This window comes from Paramisgurnus dabryanus, chromosome 13, assembly GCF_030506205.2.
Source record: "Paramisgurnus dabryanus chromosome 13, PD_genome_1.1, whole genome shotgun sequence".
NCBI classification, from domain to species: domain Eukaryota; kingdom Metazoa; phylum Chordata; class Actinopteri; order Cypriniformes; family Cobitidae; genus Paramisgurnus; species Paramisgurnus dabryanus.
This window is the reverse complement of record NC_133349.1, coordinates 35,194,687-35,216,910: the sequence shown is the minus strand read 5'-3', so window position 1 is coordinate 35,216,910 and position 22,224 is coordinate 35,194,687. Positions and strand designations below refer to the sequence as shown.

Below are 22,224 nucleotides of genomic sequence, written 5' to 3'. Positions count from 1 at the left end.
TCACAGACAGCAGTAGACTCCAGAGAATGATTTTATGTCAAAAACAGTAAATAACATCATTAAAAAATGACTAGCTGGGTTATTTCACAGAAAGTCAGAAACCGAAAACTTTAGTTTTTGAAACATTAGTCAAGTTTAGGCAAGTAAAACATTTAAGTTGAAGTTTCAATAAAATAAAATAATAGAAATCTGTTTATCTTACACCTGACTGACAACGATAAGCTTATAGTAATGATTTTAGATTATGATTTTGATGTAATTTCAATACATGTAAAGATAAATGCATAAAGTAACCTGCTGCATTTTATGTTTTAGGTAGAGATAGTGGAAAGCAAATGTTATTAAAGGATTGCAGCTTTGATGTTACTGTGTGATTTGCAGGCATAAATGATGTCATAATCCTCAGTTATTGTATTATGAATTATGCATCACTGATTTCTTATTACTTTGTAGATATAATTTAACATAATTTAAAGTAAATAAATTGTGACAGAATAAAAGTGTGTCAATGACAAAAATGAATAGAATTTTATAATTCCAAGCCGGCGATTTGTTTTCATGAAAGTTTTACAAAGTCGAATGAAATGCAAAAACTTTGAAGCTCAATATCTTTATATATATATATATATACACAGATAAAACCTTATAATTATAAGGTGGCGAAATGTATGAATGTTCATATCATATATAAATTATTTCAGGAGTTTCATAAATGACATGTGTCTTTATTTTTACATGACAATATAAGGGGTTTTTATGTACTATAAACATTCAAATGAATAAACAGTGATTAAACAGCAGCACTTTGTCTTTGTACACACATGTATTTGATTCAACAACAGTTTGAGATAACTCTATACAGAAAAGTAAGTCATCTTTGTGTAGTCGCTATAAAAGCAGGTTGACTGCTGACATGTCTGTTGCTCTAATTCATAATCAATACAATTTTTATGTTGCCTAAATGACAACATCAAAATAAAATATTGCCAAAACAGCTTTTGTTTTCATGAAGGTGGAAAACCCCATGAAGAGTTTATGGGATTATTTGATGTCAATATCACATTTTTGTCTTTATGTTATTAGCATACAGCAAATGTATGAAAGGGATCACATAACAAAAACTTGTTTGGTGGACACGTATGGCTTCATGGCATCATCCAGAGCTTTTCGGAAGTCTTGAAGCCTCACTTCAGTGCAAGCTGGAGCTGACAGTTTCCCAGCACGGATAAGGATACAAAGTTCATCCAGCATTTTCTGTAAGGAGTCTTCATCTACAGCAAGAGGGCAAAGGTGCAAATCAGTATACGAAAAGACAAACCTTTTGATGCTCAACAAAACTGAATATTGTGCACATTGGATTTCTACTCTTTACTTTAAAGTCCTTACCATGTCTATTGTCTCTCTTCCACTGGGTCACCCAAAAACCTCTTATTTTTACATCTTTAAAAATCAGTGCGCTCTAAAGAATACAAAATATTACAACACGTTTTCATCCATTACAATAGCAAGTAAGATGTCAAAGTTCATTCAGTGCAGATAAGAAAAGATCGGTAAACAACCCATTATCATGAAGTGCATATAAATAGTAGGGTGTAAATCGGACAGTTAATTCCAATTTGATGCACTATCAATTTTCTCCGCCAGCAATGTGATTTTTGCTGATACATTCCAAAACAACTTCGGTGTGATTACGATTCGATCTGATTTGATTAATTTATTGGTATGTTTATATAACGTGCCAAGTTAGGAAGTTTCATTTTTACCTACAAATGCAATCAAAATATATAACATGAACATTTAATTAACCTCTTTGAAAATGGCAAAATCTCTGTCCCAACAATTACAGCAACAAACTAACAAAATACACTTTTTTAATTAGAAACATTTATCATGAGGGGCGCAAAATGTCACATTAAATCAAGCCTATCCCCTCGTTCAGACAGCCAACGACAAGCAGTAGCAGAGCGACGCGATCTCATTCATTTCAATGGAAACCTGGCGACTTCCGGCGACACGAGCGACAGTGACCGTTGGCGACCGTATGGGCGTGTCCAGCGACGCGAGAAAGTTAAGAAAAGTTTAACTTTATGCAAATGTCGAGCGACTTTCGGGAGCGACTACCAATGAGAACAAAGCAGTGGAGTTCACGTCACCCTTCTCTCGTCAGTTACTGGCGTGGATGGTACTCATTTGTTTATGACAAGAAGATTTAGAAACGCCTCATTGAAAGAGACAAGCGACACACAGCGATAACGTCGCTGGCTGTCTGAACGAGGGGTATGGAGGCAACAGTCAAAGTCTTTCAGTATTTTGTGCCAAAATGTGCAATAGTGACAATCACTGAGGTAATTAATTAAAAACTGTAATTAAATTGAAAAATAAATTAATATAAAAATTAAGTTGTTAAATGTAAGAATTTGATCTGTCACACAACTTCAGATCTAACAGTCAAACAAGTGCTGCAGTGGTGTCTTTTGATAGATTTTTCAGGCGGCGCTCTTACCCAACTTATAAAAATTCCCTTAGAGCACTACTTCCCAATCCTGGTCCTCAAGCACCCCTTCCCAGAAAGTTTTAGATGTCTCCTTATCAGATTTAACTCATCAGCTTGTTAAGGAGACATGTTTACCATTTTGTAAGGAGGCTGATTAGTTGAATCAGGTGTTTTAAATAAGGAGCCATCTAAAACTTTTTGGGAGGGGGTGCTTGAGGACCAGGATTGGGAAGCACTGCCTCAGAGGCAAATAATTCAAACTCTGTGTAGGGTCACTCTAAATCTGATCTCTATGAAAAGTCCTTTTTGCTCAAAAATGTGATATTTTTTAAGAAACCTTTATCCAAGGTAGGATGAAAGGTTTTTTTTGAAAGCAGAGGGTCTGTTCTGTCATTTGATATATTGTACGCTTTAATATTTAAAAAACATCAAACTTTTGTGAAAACATAAAAACTGCTGCCGCTGGCTGGCACCGTTTTTAAAAACTCTGGCGGGGAAAAAGAACTGGCAAAGGACTGGCATATCATTTGTATGCAAAATTGGAATTTGGCGTATGTATTGCATGCCTTTCACACCGCATGCTATTTATATGCAAATCATGACAATAGGCTGAGTAAAGAGAGTAAAGCTTACCACTGGTACAGTGACTGGTAGTTTGGCCATTCCTCCGTACGTCACCATACTACCTCCACTTCTAAGAAACACAAATTATTTATTTATTTTAATAGATTGAACACAACCAAATGCTTATAAGAGAAGCTGCTAAATAGTGTAAGAGTGGAGATCAGGAATAAAAAAAACACTAGAAAAAGCACTAGAAAAGTCAGTATGATTTAAACGTTTTTTGAATGAAAATTTTTAATGAACTAACTTCATTGGTTGTTGCGTGTCTCATTAAATCACATAATTCGTCATGAAATTTACAAGAACCAATGCAAGTGGTTTGACATGCCACCATATTTTAATTTAGTGCTTAAATGTTTTTACTTGTAAGTTTAAAACATGAACCCATTTCTAAAACACCTATATTGTTTCGCTTCAGCATGTTGGGCCTTATAGTGACATCATTTTTATTTTTTTTAAGAAAGGAAGTCATAAACATCTGGGATGACATTTGGGAAGTAAGGGAGACAATTAGGAAGAAAATTTCAATTTTTTTGTGAACTATTCCTTTAAAATCCTAAGGGAGGACATGAATGGGAAAATAAGTTTTTCCTGCAGAAGCGGGTCTTCTTCATTGTTCTAAAAGTAGTGTCAGTGCTTAAGTTGTAATATCCACTCACTTTAAATGGCGTAACAGCTCTGTGGCGCTTTTACCTCCAACTCCATTTAGTGCCAGTTTAGGTCGTGAACATGACTGTTAAAAGCAGAAACTGAGTTAACATCATATCATCATGTTTTTACTGTTTGTTGTTTCTATTGATCACACATTTTCTGCCTGTATTGACATGACTCACCAACTCTCCGAAGTCACAGTTATACCAACAGAATTGCCAAAATAAAGGGTACTGCCCTAGTATATTTCAAAAAAGAAAGCTGACCTTAAAAAACTCCTTCATTTCTGGCCGTCTAAGTGACTCTTCTGTAATGACATGTGTGGCACCCAGCGCTTTAAGTCTGTCATGAAGCTGTTGCAGGTCAGGCCTGAAATAGCAAAGACGTTGTCTTATAGCTTTGCACTTAAATGAGATGTACAGGTCAGGATAATCGATACGAAAATAACATCTGATCTGCGGTCTGAAAGACTCAACAATTGTTGCAAAAAGTCTAAACCAGTCTGCATATTTTGTGTATAATGGCAACAGACCCCAATTCTTTTAGTTTCAGACAATGATTCCATCCAGTCGGAGGCAAAACATGTTGAATATTTTCAGCTGATTTTAAAACACCAGTGGTTACCCACCCAAGACCGTAATAAAATGTACATGGGGGACATGTCTCTCTTTTGTATCACAGGGAAGAAGCATGAGGGTTTACTTACTCGTGTTGCCAGATCTTACTGGAAAAACAGTTCTGTGTTCCATGCACACACAGAATAATAACTTCGGAGATGTTTTCCCGTATTAAACGCCAGCTGTCACTACTAAATCTTTACAGTGTGTACAAATGAGGTGCGTGATTCTGTGGGGGTTTGTTGTGTTTGGAGCAAACTGAAAGTTTGACAGTGTGTGATCCCTAGTCTTTTAGGGCGCACTCACATTATCCAAACCAAACCAAACCATGCCCCAGCGCGATTGTCACCCCTCCCTACTCCCCCAGGTGCACGCACTCACACTGTACTTCTTATCGATCCGAGTCCGGGCGCGCTTTCGTCATTAAGATGCGATTGTTTTGAAAAAGCAGGAAGTAAAGCGCTCTCTTAACACTGGAACCCACCGTAATGATAAGTCTGTGTTTTTTATTCGGAGTCGTTTAGTGCGCGATTACAGACAGCCCTCTCACATGTCATCATATTGTTTAGTTGATCTGTTACGTGTGCAGCTCAGACATTCACGTAACCCTGCTGCGCGCATCAAAAGGTTTTTACGGAGGCAGATGAAGGTGAGTGGTCGCGCAACTGATGTCTTCACCTTTTGAATCGCGCTCAGGCGCGATTGCGCTCACACCACAGCCTTCCGCGCCTGAGGCCAAGTGAACCGCGCTCCGGCCCACCTCTGCAACCCGGCCGCGGCGCGATTAACCAATCCGCGCCCGGGCACGGAACAGAGCGATCACACTAGTCAAACAAACCAGGCTTTGGGGGTCAAACGCGCTCGAGCGCGGTTTGGTTTGGATAGTGTGAGTGCGCCCTAAGTGTTTTCTCTCTGTAATCATTTACAGCAAGTAAGTCAGCAAGTGTATGATGCTTGGTGTTTATAAGATTCTGTTCAGATTTGAAGTCATATGGTGTTTTTCAGGCATCAGATAAATTTTTGTCACATGAATTATGACTTTTGAATATTATTTATTTGTCTACACAGATGTTTAAAAAGGATGTGATAATTCAGTCCCTGAAAGTAGGTGATGCCCCGCCAGCGTTTTTTTTTTAGTTGCCAGTCAGTCCCAAAAATTTTTTATGATTTTCACAAAAGTTTAATGCATTTCAGAAAATGTTCTTCTATAAATATATAAACATACAATATATCAAATACAGACCATCTGCTTTCAAACAAACAAACATGAAAAAATATCCTAAAATCCTATATTTATTTGTTCTCTTTTTATCACCTCTCAAATATGGGCATGTTTCTTTAAAATACCATATTTTGAGCTAAATGCAAAAATAATTGCATTTTTGTAAATGACTTTTAAATGGTAAATGTACCATACAAGTTTCAAAACAATAATTTAACAGGCATGAAAACGGGTCAGGGGTGAAAAAGGTGAGAAGGGTGCTCGAGGGACGATGTGGCCTCTGTAAACATTTGACTAGTAACCGAAACCATGTTTAATTAAATGGGTTGATAAATGTGGAAAGCTGTAACAAGTAGCATTCCCTTACTCGCCTACATCTGCAATAATTTTATTTTGCCATAATCTGACCATCAGTCGCAAGGCATTACAACTTTAAATTGACCTTGGAATAGGGTGGACCTGAAGGCCTACATCTAATTTAAAATGACTTAAGTTTACAATATAGTACTGGTTAAATGAATTACATTATGGTTTTTGAGTCATGGGTTGAATAATTTTCAGATAAACAAAAAAGTGATGTGGGAAAATAAAATAAGGACAAATCAAGACATTCAGGGTTGCTGCAGGTTTCACAAAGTCAAATCTAAGACTTATTAAGACCTTTTTAAGACCATTATGAGTGAAATTTAAGACCAACGCGACACAATCATCTCAGAAAAAACTGCATTTAAGGTTTGTTTCTGGCCAAACCTACAGTATACAGTCAGATCACACCACCTGAAATATAGCTTATGGCATGAATTGTGTGGATTATAATAGCCTACATTTGTATCCTCTTTGAAAAATAATGATTAAAAACTGAAGTGCGATTCAGTGACACGTGAAGTGCAGAACTTTTCTTTTTAGAGGCCCGCCCATCAAACACTTTCTTCCTCCATCACTGATTAGTTCTACAGCATTTGAAATTACTTGGGTTGATTAAATTTAAGACCTAGGATGAAAATCTGGCCGTTTTTAAGACTTTTTATGGCCTTAAATTTAAATTTCTGAATTTTAGACTTTTTAAGACCCCGCGGGAACCCTGACATTACAAGCATATAAAATCGAAAAGAACAAAGTAGCAGTTTTGATTAGGTAGAGAAACACTGTTTTTATTATATAAATTAATATAATTGATCTTTTTAAGCTATAAAAAATATTTTCCTTTTGTCTTCTGTAGTTTGATTAACATGATGACTCAAACATAAGCATTTCTTATAAGATGAACTGTCCCTTTGACAACGGAGAATCGATCTATACACTGACACATGATCAACTTCTCACTTATAATAAACGACTGTTTTTATGAGAATACTTGCAGAGACTGTGGTATTACAATATAGTTTGTATATCTCCTGTCAAGCCCAAAGAAATTATGTGTTTGCGTGATTTTTGAAACGCGTTTCAGTGCCTGGGCTTTGGAGTTTGTGCGAGTATGCGCACCGAAAACAAATCACTTTAGCATCTTTGTCGCTCAAATAGTCTACAATCGCTTAAATGTTACTGTAAACGGTAAACTTTCTCATTAACAGTATTAGTAACAGTATGGTCTTATTACAGCATTTCATGCAATATTTTGCAGTTTAAGTACTTACAGCCGTAGACTAGTAGATCAATGTGACTTACAAGCGAGGAGTATGTCCATCGTTCGTTCCAATCCATTCCAACAAAAAATCTTTTAGGTCACTTTGCAATGTCAGTGTGTGTATATATGTTGTTTTAATTGATTGACGCCTTAGAATTCTACAATGATAGTTTTATAGCGTTTTGTGGTGACTTTACGTCCTGAAGGCAGTCGCCTCTACGCATCTTCAACAAGCGTGTATGACGAAGAACAAAGAAATGCGGATGACATCACAGTAGCGCGAGAGCGGTTTGAAAGCAGACTTCCTTATGACTTCTCGATTCACTCTCGTGATACTTTGATGTCACCTGCCTGCCTGTCGTTTTTTTTCAGCGCAGCATGAGCTCAAACAAACCTAATGTCTGGGATACATGTTGGATGACGGCGAAGGGCGCGTCTACAAACAATGCGCGCATACCCCCTCTCCCCCCCAAAAATGTTTTCTCATCGAATCTACACGATTCACGTGGGTCACCTTTTTTGGCTTCAAAACGGCGAATTTCGCCGAAAGGTGAGGGATTTTCATGCCTGATTTAAGAGTCAAATTCACACAGCCTGCTTGAAGTAGCTGTGAACAAAAACGATTTGTACTTCCATAAAATCATGATGTCAGGAATACACAGTCACTGCCTCCAGTCTCCACACCGAGCACCGTCCACCGCCTTTTTGCCAAACAAACCAAATACAGGAGCATTTATCTCAAAAACCCAAACGTGCCAGGATTAATGTTAATGTTATTTATTTGATGTTTATGTGAACAAATGTGCACTTACATGTAAAATTATTTTGAAATCAAAATTGTAAATAGTTAGCTAAAGACTTAAGTTACTGGGATCTGAAAATCTGTGGTAGTATCATAGTGATTTGACTCATGCTGTGTGCTTGTGTAACTACTTTTGCACTTTAATGCTATTTCTGACAATAGATTTACACTTTAGGTAGTCTGTCATCAATGACAGCTCATTGGATGGAAATTGCCCTTCCTTTTCCATAATTTTTTATACCGTCACAAATATCATTACCGCAAAAATTCCTAAAATATCATGATATAATTTTAAGGGCTATATTGCCCACCCCAAGTAGTGTGAATATTTTACTGGAAAGCAACAATCGCGGATCGTTATCTTCCATAAAAGCCGATGTAAACATCTAAGAATATATTAACATTTCTCAGATTTATTACTTTTGTGGACTACAAATGCAAGTTGATAAAGATAATTTACAAACATGAGACCAGATGGATTTTTTAAACAAAGGTATGTTGTCCCGTTTTGATTTTTCATGTTCATTCTATATGCACCGTCAGCCATGGTGAAGTTTAATGATTCATTGCGCCGCCTATCACGGTCCTGCGACGTTAGATCAGAAATGTCTTGTCTGCAAGTGTTCATTTTTCACAAAATAGAGTAACGCAAGTAACAAGCTCTTTTAAATTTCAGTAATTGTAACTGCGTTACTTGATTTAAAAAAAAAATACTTTGTTACATGCTCGTTACTGCTAAAAGTAGTGGAATTACAGTGTTACTTCCATCACTATGCAATGCTAACCTGATGCTAACACGGATGCTTACGTGTTGTGTTGTTTTGTAACGTTAAAGTCTTTTGTAGCCACAAGTTTTGATAGAATATCTGTTAGAAATCAAAAGCTGTTTGTTTTCTTAAGTTACAGACACCGGCCCTGTTGGTTTGTTTATTGTGTTAAACATGGTAACGTTCAAATCTCATAGTCTCTGTGTCTCTCTTTCTCTGGTTTACTAACCAAACATTTAGTGTACTTCCATGGTTAACGTTATTTCAACTGCGTATTTCACTCATTAAACAACAGGCCTATCAGAAGAGAGGCTCATGAATATTCTCTAAATTAACGAGATAACTTGTCAATGGTGGGGAAAGAGTTAAGTAAATAGTAAGTTTTGCTTTTAAGTTGCTCAATACTGTAAAGTCACCGTTACCTGTCTCTGACAACATTGATGGTTTGAATACCCTTGGCAGCAGCAATCTGAATAACAGCCTGTCCGACGCCACTGTTTGCTGCATTCTGAATGACTGTATCGCCTACAACATAGAATTATAGTAGATAGGAATAAGATTAGACTAGAAAAGAAAGTTTATAAAGCTGACTTAAAGCAACACTAAAGAGTTATTGCTCTTTGCTCCCCCTACAGGTTAGACGCGTAATTGTTCATTACCCCTGTCGTAAATACTGCAGCATAGATGCCTCTGATTGTATTGTAGGTCTGCTGTAAAGCAAGTTTTTGTAGTTTTCACTCGAACTACAGGACCACTACCTGACGGTTGGAAACTTCTTTAGTGCGGTTTTGGCCGATAGAGGGCTGCAAAGCGAATGTGAAAGTGCCGTTCACCCTGTTTTGAGTGGATGAACCACTGAAACTTTTTTGGAAACGTTATTTTAAGGTAAAAAAAACTCTTTGGTGTTGCTTTAACTATGAGGTGTTTGACTACGGTCATTTTTTCATACTGGGTGGTTTGGATAGTGCTGACAGTGCTGCCTGTTTAAAGTGAGAAATGAAAGAACCTGGTTTGAGCTCCTCAAAGTCCGAGAGCATTCTGTAAGCTGTACAGGGGTTCACTCCCAATGTAGCAGCAGACAGCAGAGGAATGTCTTTGGGCAATGCCACCAGATCCTCAGCCTTCAACACAGCTGCTGTTCTCCATGTACCTATCATCAATGCATGACAATTACCCCTTTTATCTGATGTTCAAGTTGAACATACCTACTTGTATGTACATGAAATGTTCACCTATGCCCGCATCTCTTGGGATTGCCCAGTCGCCCACCTTGAGTGTTGTCACTTTGTTGCCTACCTCCATGACCTGACAGACACCCTCATTGCCACCCACTCCTGGCAGACTGGGCAGGATAGCGTAGGTGCCTGTTTAATGACATTTGAACTAAATTAAATCAAGTGATTTCTGGATTTAAAGGAACCTTTACAAACTTGTAATACAGAAAGAGTGAATCTCTTGAAGCCAGTCACAAAATAATTAATAATCAACCTAAAAATGTAAACATTTGTTTTACTTTCATGTGACAATATTTTCATAACAATTCAGCACAATGCCCTTACCCTATCAACATTGTCATATTAATAAAATGTCAGAAAAAAATATTTAAATTGTAAAATATACATCATGTGCAATTTGTTGTACAGCCTTTAAAATATATTGACAGTTAAAATGAAGACAGTGTAAGAATAAAAACACAATTCGGGTGACAATATAGTAGTACACTAAGTAATAAAAACGAATTGTGATTAACTGTCATAAGAAGTATTTGATGTTATAATTTTATACTATATTCAAAGCAAACAGTTTTATTTACCTAACTTTATACATTCCAATAAGGATATTGTTTGTTTGAGTCAGTATAGGAAATGTGTTACTGGTCTTAAAAAAATAAAATCTAACAAATACTGTTCTCTTGCCTTGAACCATGTTTAAATCAGAGGGATTGATGGGAGCTGCCAGCATTTTCACCAGGACACATTCACGTCCAATGGGTGGCAGGTCCAATGGCTCCAGCCTATGAATAATTCAAAGCGTGTTGAAACGTTCGGCATATGTTAAGATCTTTGTGCAGATAACATACTTACTGAACAACTTTGGAGGGTTCCCCATGCGTTCGGTACAAAAGCGCAGTGCTATGTGTCTCTGCAGACACAGAGAAGTGTTTTTTTAAACGAACTGGCTCATATCTGACCCGTTTACATGGCACAGTGCCCGATATCCGGCAAAGGCGATGTCCTCGCAATAAAAACGATGTAACTGGGGACAGTTTCATTTTAAAGTGCTACTTTGCCTTCTTTTGTAGATATTTTTTTGTATATCGTTTAAATAAGTACAAGACAGTATACGCAAATGTTTACTCTCCAGTAAGTGGCCATGTTTGTACCGTAAAGCTTGTAGTAAAGGCGCCCAATACAAAATGCAGCGGGGAAAAAAGTGCAAATACATTATCGCCCACAACCGTGTTTTAAGGTAGTCGAATAATATTGTATGTGTATTCTTTCTTTTCCTAACAAACAAGATTTGTAAAGAGTACATTTAAATCCTTAATGTCTGTACATAAACAATGTAGCGAAACAAAATTGGCAAATGCATTCCTCACATTGTTTTGTTTATTTTAATGTTGTTTTTAATGAAATTAAAATGTTAAGTTAATTAAGTTATTGTTCAATTCAGTTTGCATGTTCTTATTTATATAATTATTTTGTTCTAATGTCACAAATATTGTAAAGTTTTACTACAGTACAGTTAATGTTTTAATATTTTTACTAGGAATATTATTAAATTATGATTCATATAGTTAGTAAATGTTTCTGTGTTTTTAATTTTTAACCATGATTTTCGGTATTTATTACAATCAGCAAAATAGCCTTACTACACTAACCATGGTTTAACTATATGGTTTTTGAAAACGATCGGGATGGTTGACGAAACCATGGTTATTTTGTGGTTACCATGGTTTTACTGTAAGTTTTTTTTTAAACCATGGTTAATTTTCCTAAGGTTATTAAACTACTAAAAGGGAATGTGTTTTCCCCTATATTTCTATTTAAAAAAAAATGGTGGGTCTTGAGATTACGTCCCTGCTGAAAAAACAGCATACCAGCAAGACCAGTTGTGTTTTGGTGCTGGTTTGCTAGTGAACACCAGCTAAACCAGCATCAAACCAGCATCAGCACCAGCATTAGCACCAGCAACAAACCCGCATTAGCACCAGCTAAACCAGCATTAGCACCAGCATCCCATGCTGGTCATACCAGCATATGTTGTGTTTTGGTGCTGGTATGCTGTGACCACCAGCTAAACCAGCATAGACCAGCATAATTCCCATGCTGGTCCATGCTGGTTTCATGCTGTTTTTTTCAGCAGGGCTGTTGGGTTTAAAAGGTTTCGAAACCCCTGATATACAATAGGATTCATAAAGTATGCAGGGGGAACAAGTGTAAAAAATAAAAATCCTTATTTTTATTTTTTACTTAGATTACATATATCGCCAAATAATGTTTTACTTACCTACCTTTTTTCCAATAAACTAATTTTTGTTATCTTGCAATAGAATTTAATGACTTTATTCACCTTATTCCGCCATAATGCACAACAGATCACATTGTAAATGTTTAATATCACTGCATGACATCTGATCACATATGAAGGTTTAATGTAACTTTACAACAGGTAAAATCAGGCCACATTGTAAAGGTTTATAAAAATAACTATTGACTAAGAAACAACTAACTTTTCAGCAAGACCACCCTGTAATAAATTAAGACGCATCAGAGTCATCAGGAGCTGATCCCAAGTGTTTATCTGGATGCTGTTGGTGTTTGTACTGGTGATGTGCTTAGCGACTGTGTAATGCATGCAATATCAACCCTGTGTAAAGCTGACAAAGATGGTTGTTTCTCAGCAGAGATATGTACATTTGTGCCAGCTCAACACATGAAGCAGAAGCATTGAAGCAGTTTCTCGGACAGAGTTTACAGGACTACGCCTTAATTATATTAGGACATTTTAGATTTTACAAACAAAAAACATCTTGTGACAAAACAATGGCACTCATATATGTTGAGGTATGTCAGTACAAGGTGTTTTTAAATTATCGTAGCTCAAATAAGCATTAAAGCCTGGGACCAGCATAAGCCCTTTTCGGGAAACCGCAAGGTTGTTTTCCCATATCAGATGTAGGTTGCTTCAGGTTGAGTTGTGATTTTAAAGTGTAGATGTATTCAGAGACTGATTGATCCTCCCATTGTGTTTCTGCATCACAGTTTAGGAACACATTGATTGTATCATCCTCACAGTTGTCCATTGCATCACTACACATCAATGCATCTGTGAAAATAATATAACCATAAACATTTTTATGTTAGTATTTAAAAGAAACTTGCATGATGAGAATTAATATATAAATGACATCCATACTTAAACAGAACAGTGTGTGAGAGAGAGATCCATTAAAAAGAGACAGTAACGTTATACACACAACCTCTAAGTTCAGTGTTAAATAATATGTCGTTTAAGGTCATTATCATCAATATCTGAATGAGAAATGAACTGACCTTCTAGCATCTGAAATCTCGGTAACTTGTATGAATCACGTGAGCTACTGTAAGAATGTAATGTACTATAATATACTGTTGTCTTATCTTAAATATAAAAATATAGAGGGGGAATGAAAATCATTCAAAATAATAGCATTTTATAAACTAACGTTACTGATCTTAAGTTTATTCGTAGAACAAATCTAACGTTAGGCGAAAGAGCACATTAGCTAAGATAGCTTACCTGAAACTGACCACCTTTTCAACACCCGGCATGGCTTCAAGTTACCGGAACATCGTAGTCGAACCATTACTTGGGATTAGGGTGTTCCTCAGTCGACTTCCCGTCCGTTAAAATTGGTAAGAAACAAACATAAAGGCGCTCGAGTGAGCTTTTTAAGTTTAAGGCGTCGCCTTCAGCCACTGCCTCAGCTGCTCATCATATGGAGCCGGAAGTACGTTGACAAAATGAGCGCAATGGCGCCGCCCTTGTTGTTGTGAAAAATAAGGTGAATTGGCAGTGTTACATCTATGACTTAGATTTTTAAAAATTAAAAGAGGCCGTGCATAAGTCGCCCTCAAGGTTATTTCTAACTTGGCGCCTGGCAAGCGCACTAGACGCGTCTGAAACAAAACTTGTGTTCACAGATGAGCGCTTTGAAAAGCAGAAGAAAACGAAGCGACGCATCATGTGTTTTAGATGTTAATGGACCCTAAATAAAAAATTATTCCAAAAAGTGGTCGGGACTTGGACACAATTTGGCATAAAGCGGAGGGGACATTGTTGTTGTTCTGTTCTTCAGACAGACAAACAAGCTGCTTCATCAGATAACTTTATTTTACTGACTTCAAGCAACCAAACATACACACGTGACTGTTGGATGTCATTTTATCAGAAGACCAATAGATGTCCTCATAACATAATAGGCTATATGTATTATATGTTACAGTTGTGTTCTATATCAGTGTTTCTCAACCCTGGTCCTCAAGGACCCCCTTCCAGAATGTTTTAAATGTCTCCTTAATTAACACACCTGATTTAAATCAGCTTGTTAGGGAGACATTCTGGAAGGAGGCTGATAAGTTGGTACAGGTGTTTTAAATAAGGAGACATCTAAAACATTCTGGAAGGGGGTCCTTGAGGACCAGGGTCGCAGTCTCCTCTGGAGGCGTGGGTTCGAATCCCACTTCTGACATTCTGTTGCTCTTATTGGAGCCCCCCGTGCTGTTTCTCGTGGTTTCTTCCAAGTGAGCGTCCTTTTCAAAGACGCCAGGAGACAGGCACGCGGAGGACAACCCTGTTTCCCATTTTGATAGAGATGAAGTTTGGCAGCTCTGCATGCCGACCTCCAGAATCCAGCTGTCGTCTCCAAGCATGATTGCCCTGCGCGGGGCCAGTGGCGCTCACAGCAACCTGTCAGACGAACTAATTTCTGGTAGTGACTACCAGAAATTAGCCAATCGTTGTTCATCGCGCTTCGAGAATTCTTCAGAGAATTGACCAATGAGAAAAGTTGGCCCGTGACGTCACTAGAACGTCACTAGAAAGTTTATCCTTGATTCTTGTAAGTTAACTACACAATAATTCTTTTTCGACCGGCACATTTGCATTAACAATCATTTTCAGCGACTGTTATAAGATTGTCGCTGCTGTTACAGTACGTTTTTCTGTTAATATACAGTCGACGCCGTAGAAACTGAGGTAAGTGTAACGTTATATTATTTCATTATACACAGGGCATGCATTGTTTTTTCGCGATCAATTTGTTTGTTTGTTGTATATTTTTAGTTTTCTGGTGTATTTGTGTACTTTTTGGGATATTTCATGCAGTGAAACCATTCACTTTACAATTAAGCAATTGTAAACAAACTTATATTTTGGTGCAAAACAAATGCATCCTGTTTAATTTAAGTCACCTTTATTTCTATATTGCTGTATACAAAACATGTTGTTTCAAAGCTTAATGGAACACATTCACATTCTGCTGTAAAACAACTCTAACAAGACAATAGTGTCAATAAACAGCTCATGTCAGTTTGATAACAGTTCATCAATTGTGCATACATACAATTATGCATGCACAATTACACATAATAATAATAATACAGTGTATTATTTGTGCTTAAACGTACATGCTACTATCTATATTTAGTTTTCCATGTATAATGGCTATTTGATGTTTTTATTTGATGTTTGCATGTAAATAATGTGTGTTTTTAATTTGTTTATTTTATAGAATGGAGCCTAAATTCAGGAGGAAACCTGATAGGAGCCTTAATATGTGTGACTCTTTGGTTGCTCTAAAGGTGAAGGAAGAGAACAAAAAGAAACCCTGGTCTCGGGCTCTCTCACCCGAAAAGGTTTTGGAAGCTGCAAGGCGAGCTGTGGTGCAACAACATGGAGACCCAAGCAAAAAATCGCACATTCTTGGCCAACATACGATGCAGTTTGGGGTCTTCAGAGGTCAATCCTTTAAGTGGGTTGCTGAAAATGCTCTGGGATATGCTGGGTATCTGGTGGCAAGCATGAGGAGGGAATCAACTGAAGTGAAAGACTCAAAAAACAACCATGCAAATAAAGCAGCCTTTGCAGACTATATTGGGCTTTTCCCAGAGGGTCGTGAGGCCATCCGTATTAAGGGTGAAAATATGGATTCCACAGGCTCCCGGCAGAAGTCTTCCAGTGCCTCACAGACCATACCTTCAGTCTCATCTGTCCGCTCCCTTCTGATTGGCAAATCACAAGATCCCCAAAGCCTTGACAGAGCTGTCAAAAAGATGTTAAGATCACCTGTAGTCCAACCAGGTAAGCAATCTTTAGAAATATGTTGTTTTCTTAATCTGTTAGTTCGTTAAAGGGATAGTTCAACCCAAAATGAAAATTCTCTCATTATTTACTCTCTTTCATGTTGTTTTCAAATGTATGTATTGAAGTAAATGGGGTCCAGAAACAAACATTTACAAACATTTCTCAAAATATTTCCTTTGTGTTCATCAAAACAACGAAAATAATGAGAGAATTTTAATTTTTGGGTGAACTTTCCCTTTAAGTGTTTATTAGAGTAAAGTGCATTATAATGTGCATAGTTTTATGAAAGATTTTAATGTTTTTCCAAAGAAGTCATTTATGTTCTGCAAGCTTGCTTTTATTTGGTTTAAAAATACAGTGAAAACAGTACAATTGTGAATTATCATTATTTTGTATGCAATTTAAAATACCTGTTTCTATTAATATACATGTATTTATATTCTAAATTACAGTGATTGTTAGCCCACTGTAATGTGCAGCAAAATTGTGTAGTATGTGTTATTTCTTTGAATCTGTATTCTTCAGCTTTAATTAAAAGATCTACAAAGAGATCACAACCAGCTGTGTCAGTGCCTGAAGAATCTACAAGGTTGGACTCATTTGCATCATCTGAGCAGGATGACCATGAGCTGGTCGTACATGCAGACTTGCTGGAATCGCAAGTGTCCAGTAAGTCCCTGAACATCTGAAAGATATTTTGTTTTATTTTGTAAGGTAACGTATTAAAAATGTATTTTCTGTTTATTTTGCAAAGGTAAACAAGTGTGCCTCCCAGTGGGCTGGACTTACACATTGCCACTTGCTGATCAGCTGTGGATCTCAAAGGCTTTGTTTAAGTTTTCATCCCACAACCAACCTGAAATGGACTTTACCAGAATAGACAGGATGTGGTGGTACCCTCCACAACAGCACTTTGCAGTTACTGGAGTACCAGGGACAGAGCGCTACTTTGGCCACCCCTTCTTTCTTTGGATGCCAAGAAAGCTGTGGAGAGTTCGACTAACATGTCCACATTCAGACTGTGTGAAGGAGGAGCTCACGTCACCAGGACTGCACCAGAAAATCCGACAGGTAGTTGATGTTAAAACGTCCTACTTTATGGCGTCCGAATACCTGTCTTGTAGGAAATGCAAGAGGAAAGTGATCAGCTGGAGCTATGACATCATTTCACAACTTGATGTCAGTCATAGGCTTCACTTTCCCTGCATTCTCACCTCGAAGTTGGCATGTGACATGGCAGTGGTCCGCCTTCTGCGTCAGAGGGGTCTGGGAAACAGCAGCAGTCAAGTGCAGAAGAAGCTTGAGGAGCAGCATTCTGAGATCTGGCTGGAGAAGGTTGTCCAGTATCTGACAGATTGCCAGAGTTTCCGCAAGGGGATCACCTCAGGTCTTGTTATGCCTGTGACTTTCCAACACCCACCTGATATGCTCCCTGTACCCAAGCACCGCTGGCTGATGCAAGTGTATGCTCAGGATGTCCTCCAAAGACTAGATGAGGTCAAAGCCAGCATCACATCACTGTTTGGAAGAGTGCTAAAAATGGATTCCACCAAGAAGGTTGCACGCAAGCTTGCTGGTCACAGCGCTGGAACAGCCACCTGGGTGACAAATGTCGGAAACGAACATGGTCAGGTCATCACGTCTGTTCTGACAGCAAGTGAAGGCTTTGGGTTGGCGCAGATGGTTGCTGGGATCATTAAAAGGTACAGAGATGCTGCAGTGCCTCCGCCTGTACTGCTGTATGTTGACCGTGACTGTTGTGGGGCTACTCACCTCAAAAAGATGTTTTCAGAATGGAAGGACTTGAAAATCAGACTCGACATCTGGCATTTTATGAGACGGATTTCTGTGGGGTGCACAACAGATTCACATCAGCTGTATTCATCTTTCATGGCTCACCTCAGCCGCTGTATTTTCTCCTGGGACCAGGAGGACGTGGACAGGCTTATAGCGGCAAAGCGTGCAGAGTTGGAAGCACAGCTCATGCAACCTTCAGATGCTGATGTTTTGCGTCGCCTCAGCAAGAGTGAACTGGCCCTTCACTGCAAAAGAACCACACGTGGCACAAGAGAGACTGTGGATCTGATCATCCAGCTAATCAAGTCCTTTGAAGGGGAGAGGGCACGTGACACTTTGGGTGTCCCTCTGATCAATTTAGCACGAATGGCAGAGATATTAAAATCTCAGATGAAACACGTGGCCTGCATTCAAGATCCCCCTGGTTTACAGCTATATGTGCAGACAGGAACCCTGAAAAAGGGAGGGCACACTCTGCCCACATTTAGGTGTGCCAGGGGTTCAACTTCATTGGAATCTTTCCACCTACATCTAAATAGGTTCATTCCAGGTAAAGTAATCTTGTAAGCCTTTTAAAGTAAGTATATTATGGTTGTAAATTAACGTAATATTAAAGTGTTCTTTTCTTTAAATTTTAGGGACGTTGGCCAGTGATACATTTTTCCAAGCCTACCTGTTGGATGGATTAGCCCGGTGGAATGAGGACAGAGCAGATGCTGCAACCTCTCAAGGCGTGCAGAAGCATACAGTGGCCTCCTTCGTCATGCTGCTAATGTGCTGGGAGATGATGTTCTTGGACAGAAGATAGTGCCATATGTTACTCCACATCAATATACTGGTATGTCATTACATCAAGTGTTCTTTGCTAGTGCACGTATGGCCTGTTTAGACCACGCGCTTAGATCGTTAAAAAAAGGGCCCTTAACTCTTTCCCCGCCATTGACGAGATTTCTCGTCAATTAAGAGAAAACGCTTCCCCGCCAATGACGAGATATTCCGTCTTTCCGCAATACCGCTATTATCCACCAGGTGGCGCCCTTCCGCAACTTTTTAAAACCGGAAGTATTTCCCTATGCCAAGCTGCTGCATGTCCGTGTCTGTTTTAAAGATCGCTCTGAATGGGATCTCTATGAAAAGTCCGTCATAAAAATTGAATTATTTCTGCTTTTTGCTCAAAATATGGTGTTTTTGCAAAAACCTACCCATATTCAAAAGCTGATTGCAAAAGAACCACTAAAGGTAGGATGAAACGGTTTTTTTTGTTTGAAAGCAGAGGGTCTGCTCTTTCATTTGGTATATTGTATGTTTATATATTCAAAGAAGAACATTTTCTGGAAGGCATTAAACTTTGGTGAAAATCATGAAAAACGCTGGCGCTGGCTGGCAACTTTTTTTAAAAACGCTGGCGGTGAAAGAGTTAATCAAAAACAATTATTGTCAACTGAACAGGGTTCATATGCGGTTTGAAAAATTGTGGAATTTTGGAATGGAAAATGTGTAGGAAAAGTTCCCCCCTCTTGTTGTGTTTTAGGTGAACTGCTCGGGGTAGAGTATCTATACCAGCAGACTGGTGAGGTTCCCAAGGTCTACAAGTCTGCAATTCAGGAATTGGAGACTGCTGATGTGTCTATTGTAGAAGATGAGGGCTATGTGGAACCTGTGGACTTTGATGATTTGACCCTCTCTGCCTTGGATGAAGAACCGCATCCTTGTGTGTTACCCTCTACGTCATGTGTTGTCCCATCAGAGGATCCACACACGTTGTCTTCTACACCACCCACATCACTCTCAGAGGATCCATATGAGTTGCCCTCTACACCATCCAAATCACCCTCAGAAGATCCACACGTGTTGCCCCCTACACCTCATGCAGTCACCTCACCTTCTTTTGGTCCCTTGCAAACTCCACCTGCCACACAGTCTTCGCCAACTCTAGAATGGACACACAGAAACCTGTCCAGTGATGTGTCTTCCTGTGCAATGCCATCTGCTTTTCCTGATGTAAGCATCCTGACTTGCATTCATTTTATGTTCTGGGTTGTTTAAACAAAGGTATAATTGAAGACCTCAGGTGCAAAAGCCTCTAAGTCTGTCTGACGTTTTTCTGTCTAAAATTTGCATTTTTTAAGACTTCTACGTTTATGTTCAGTTATTTCACTTTAATGGCAAGGAAAATGGCTTATTCTAATTTTTATATTATATTATATTCTTATTACCTATTGTCTCGGTTTATGTATATATTTATACATTTATTTATATATCTAAATTCCATGTATATGATGTGTATTTGTTTATATGTGCTGGTGTTCAAAATATGTTTTTATTTGAAAGAAGCCTGCATTTAATTAATAATAATTAATTAAATGTAAAGGTAAAAATAAATAAAGTTATTTTAAAAGTGTAACATATTTTTAAAATGTAATTTATTTCTGTGATGGCAAAACTGAGTTTTTAACGGACACATTTTTTTTGTAGGATTCAGTTGGACCTGACAACATCAAAGGTTTTGCTGCAGTCCAGAACTTAGCAGAGACATTGGTTGAACTCAGGGAACACAGTTTTGCCTTGACAAGAGAAGAATCCGCACAAATTATTACTTTGTGGCAAGGACTAGCAGATTATGACAAAGAAAAGACTGTGTACTCTCCACGCCACAAATCTTCTCTGAAGACTGGCCGGTTTAGGGCAACCAAAAAAATTGTGGCACCAGGGGTAGAGAGTACAAGGAGGTAAGATCTTTTGAATCATATTTTGTCTGACTGTTTCTTGAAAACTATAACTACATAACAGCTTGAATTCTCTCTCCACATTTTCAGGTGCTTTGTTGGAGCAAACAGTCCCGCACAGTGGCCTGACTGCAACAGAATTGTTGAGGCAGTTTTTGTGAAACTGTGCGCTCTCTATCCCAACCCTGTGCGTAAAGATGGAGTTAAAATCTCTCGATTTAACCTAATTGCGCAGGCCTACAAGCACATAAGGGAATGCATCTTGAGCAATGCAGAAGTGATGCAGAAGACCACCCTCCAGTTACCTGAGGTCAATACAGCTACACTTACACAGTGGTGAGTTTATATTCTTACGTTTTTGCTCCATTAGGATTTGTAATCAATGCATGAAGAAAGGGAGTGAATCGTTACACCCCTATTTAACACTAATTTATTTCATTAATTATATACAACACATGCATGCTTCCATACTTGATACAAGACCAGTAGTACTTTCATATTGGTTAGTGTACAGTTTCTTATCAAACTGATCTATGGTACCATTTGTCATTTCTAGGTATAGGTACAGCAGACGCACTAGAAGCAATGAGAGGGGCATTTTGACGCAGGGACTCCATGCACCAGATGCCCCAATGACAGCACCAGATAAGCTTCCACCAGCACTACAAAAAGAACAGAATCTGCAGCGTGGGGGTAATGACAAACCTCATATTTTCCATTTGCCACCAAACACAACTGGGACGGCCAAAATCAGATCTGGGCCACCAATACCTCGAGTGGTGCTGCCACCACCACTTGCACCGACTGCACCCATGTCAGGGCAGCCATCTAGACCACTCCCAGCTATCCCATCTTCTCCGGTTTCCTTCCAACCTATAATGTACATTGTAGCACCACCTGGACAAACTATGCCAGCAGCAGCAGCGGCGGCAAAGCCTTCTGTACCATACACCACTGAGTACTACAGGAGGAAAAAGGAGGAAAGGGAGCAGATGGGCATGAAGGCAAGAAAATATGTCCGGAAGACAGAAGTAACCCTTTGCAAGAAGTGTAGCAAGGAGAGAAAACCCCCATCTCATCTCCAGTATTTTGGTAATTGGTACTGTGTGGAGACAGCCACTGAATTATTCGTCGACTGGAGGGCAGCACTGCAGACACGAGGATATGGCTAGAAGAGACCAAGAAGTGGGGAGGAGTGAAACGTGGAACAATTTGGAACATTCCACAATTAAAGACATGACTTAACTGCACCACACTATTTGCACATATTGTCTGACATATTATATTAACCTATATTCTTTCTTATTTTAGAATGATGTCAACATTGCACTGTAGTAAATGTTTGCGTTGCTTTACTGTTTATTCTTTTAGATTGATGTCAACATTGCACTTTAGTAAATTTTTGTTTTGGTTTACTGTTTATTCCTTTAGTTTGATGTCATCATTGCACTGCAGTAAATGTTTGTTTTGGTTTACTGTTTATTCTTTTTGATTGAGGTCAACATTGCAGTGCTGTTTAAAATATTTTTATTGACTTCTATGCAAAAAAATAT

At 38.4% G+C, this 22,224-nt stretch overlaps 1 protein-coding gene across 1 annotated transcript; it reads right to left on the bottom strand.

Annotated features, from left to right (window-relative positions):
• Positions 1 to 505: 505 nt before the first annotated feature.
• On the bottom strand, positions 506 to 11,206 carry mecr (mitochondrial trans-2-enoyl-CoA reductase). Its single transcript, XM_065246413.2, has 10 exons — positions 10,886 to 11,206; positions 10,718 to 10,815; positions 10,034 to 10,165; positions 9,808 to 9,951; positions 9,224 to 9,326; positions 4,036 to 4,138; positions 3,778 to 3,851; positions 3,128 to 3,188; positions 1,387 to 1,459; positions 506 to 1,271 (listed from the first exon to the last, which is right to left on the bottom strand). Exons 1-10 carry the CDS (start codon positions 11,071 to 11,073, stop codon positions 1,108 to 1,110), a joined length of 1,140 nt encoding a protein of 379 aa, XP_065102485.1. The 5' UTR covers positions 11,074 to 11,206; the 3' UTR covers positions 506 to 1,107.
• Positions 11,207 to 22,224: the final 11,018 nt, after the last annotated feature.

Coding starts and splice junctions, on each gene's coding strand:
- mecr (XM_065246413.2), bottom strand. CDS start 11,073: ATGAAACTGTCCCCAGTTACATCGTTTTTATTGCGAGGACATCGCCTT. Junction 9,952..10,033: donor CCCAAGAGATGCGGGCATAG/GTGAACATTTCA, acceptor CATTGATGATAG/GTACATGGAGAACAGCAGCT. Junction 1,272..1,386: donor GAAGAGAGACAATAGACATG/GTAAGGACTTTA, acceptor CTCTTGCTGTAG/ATGAAGACTCCTTACAGAAA.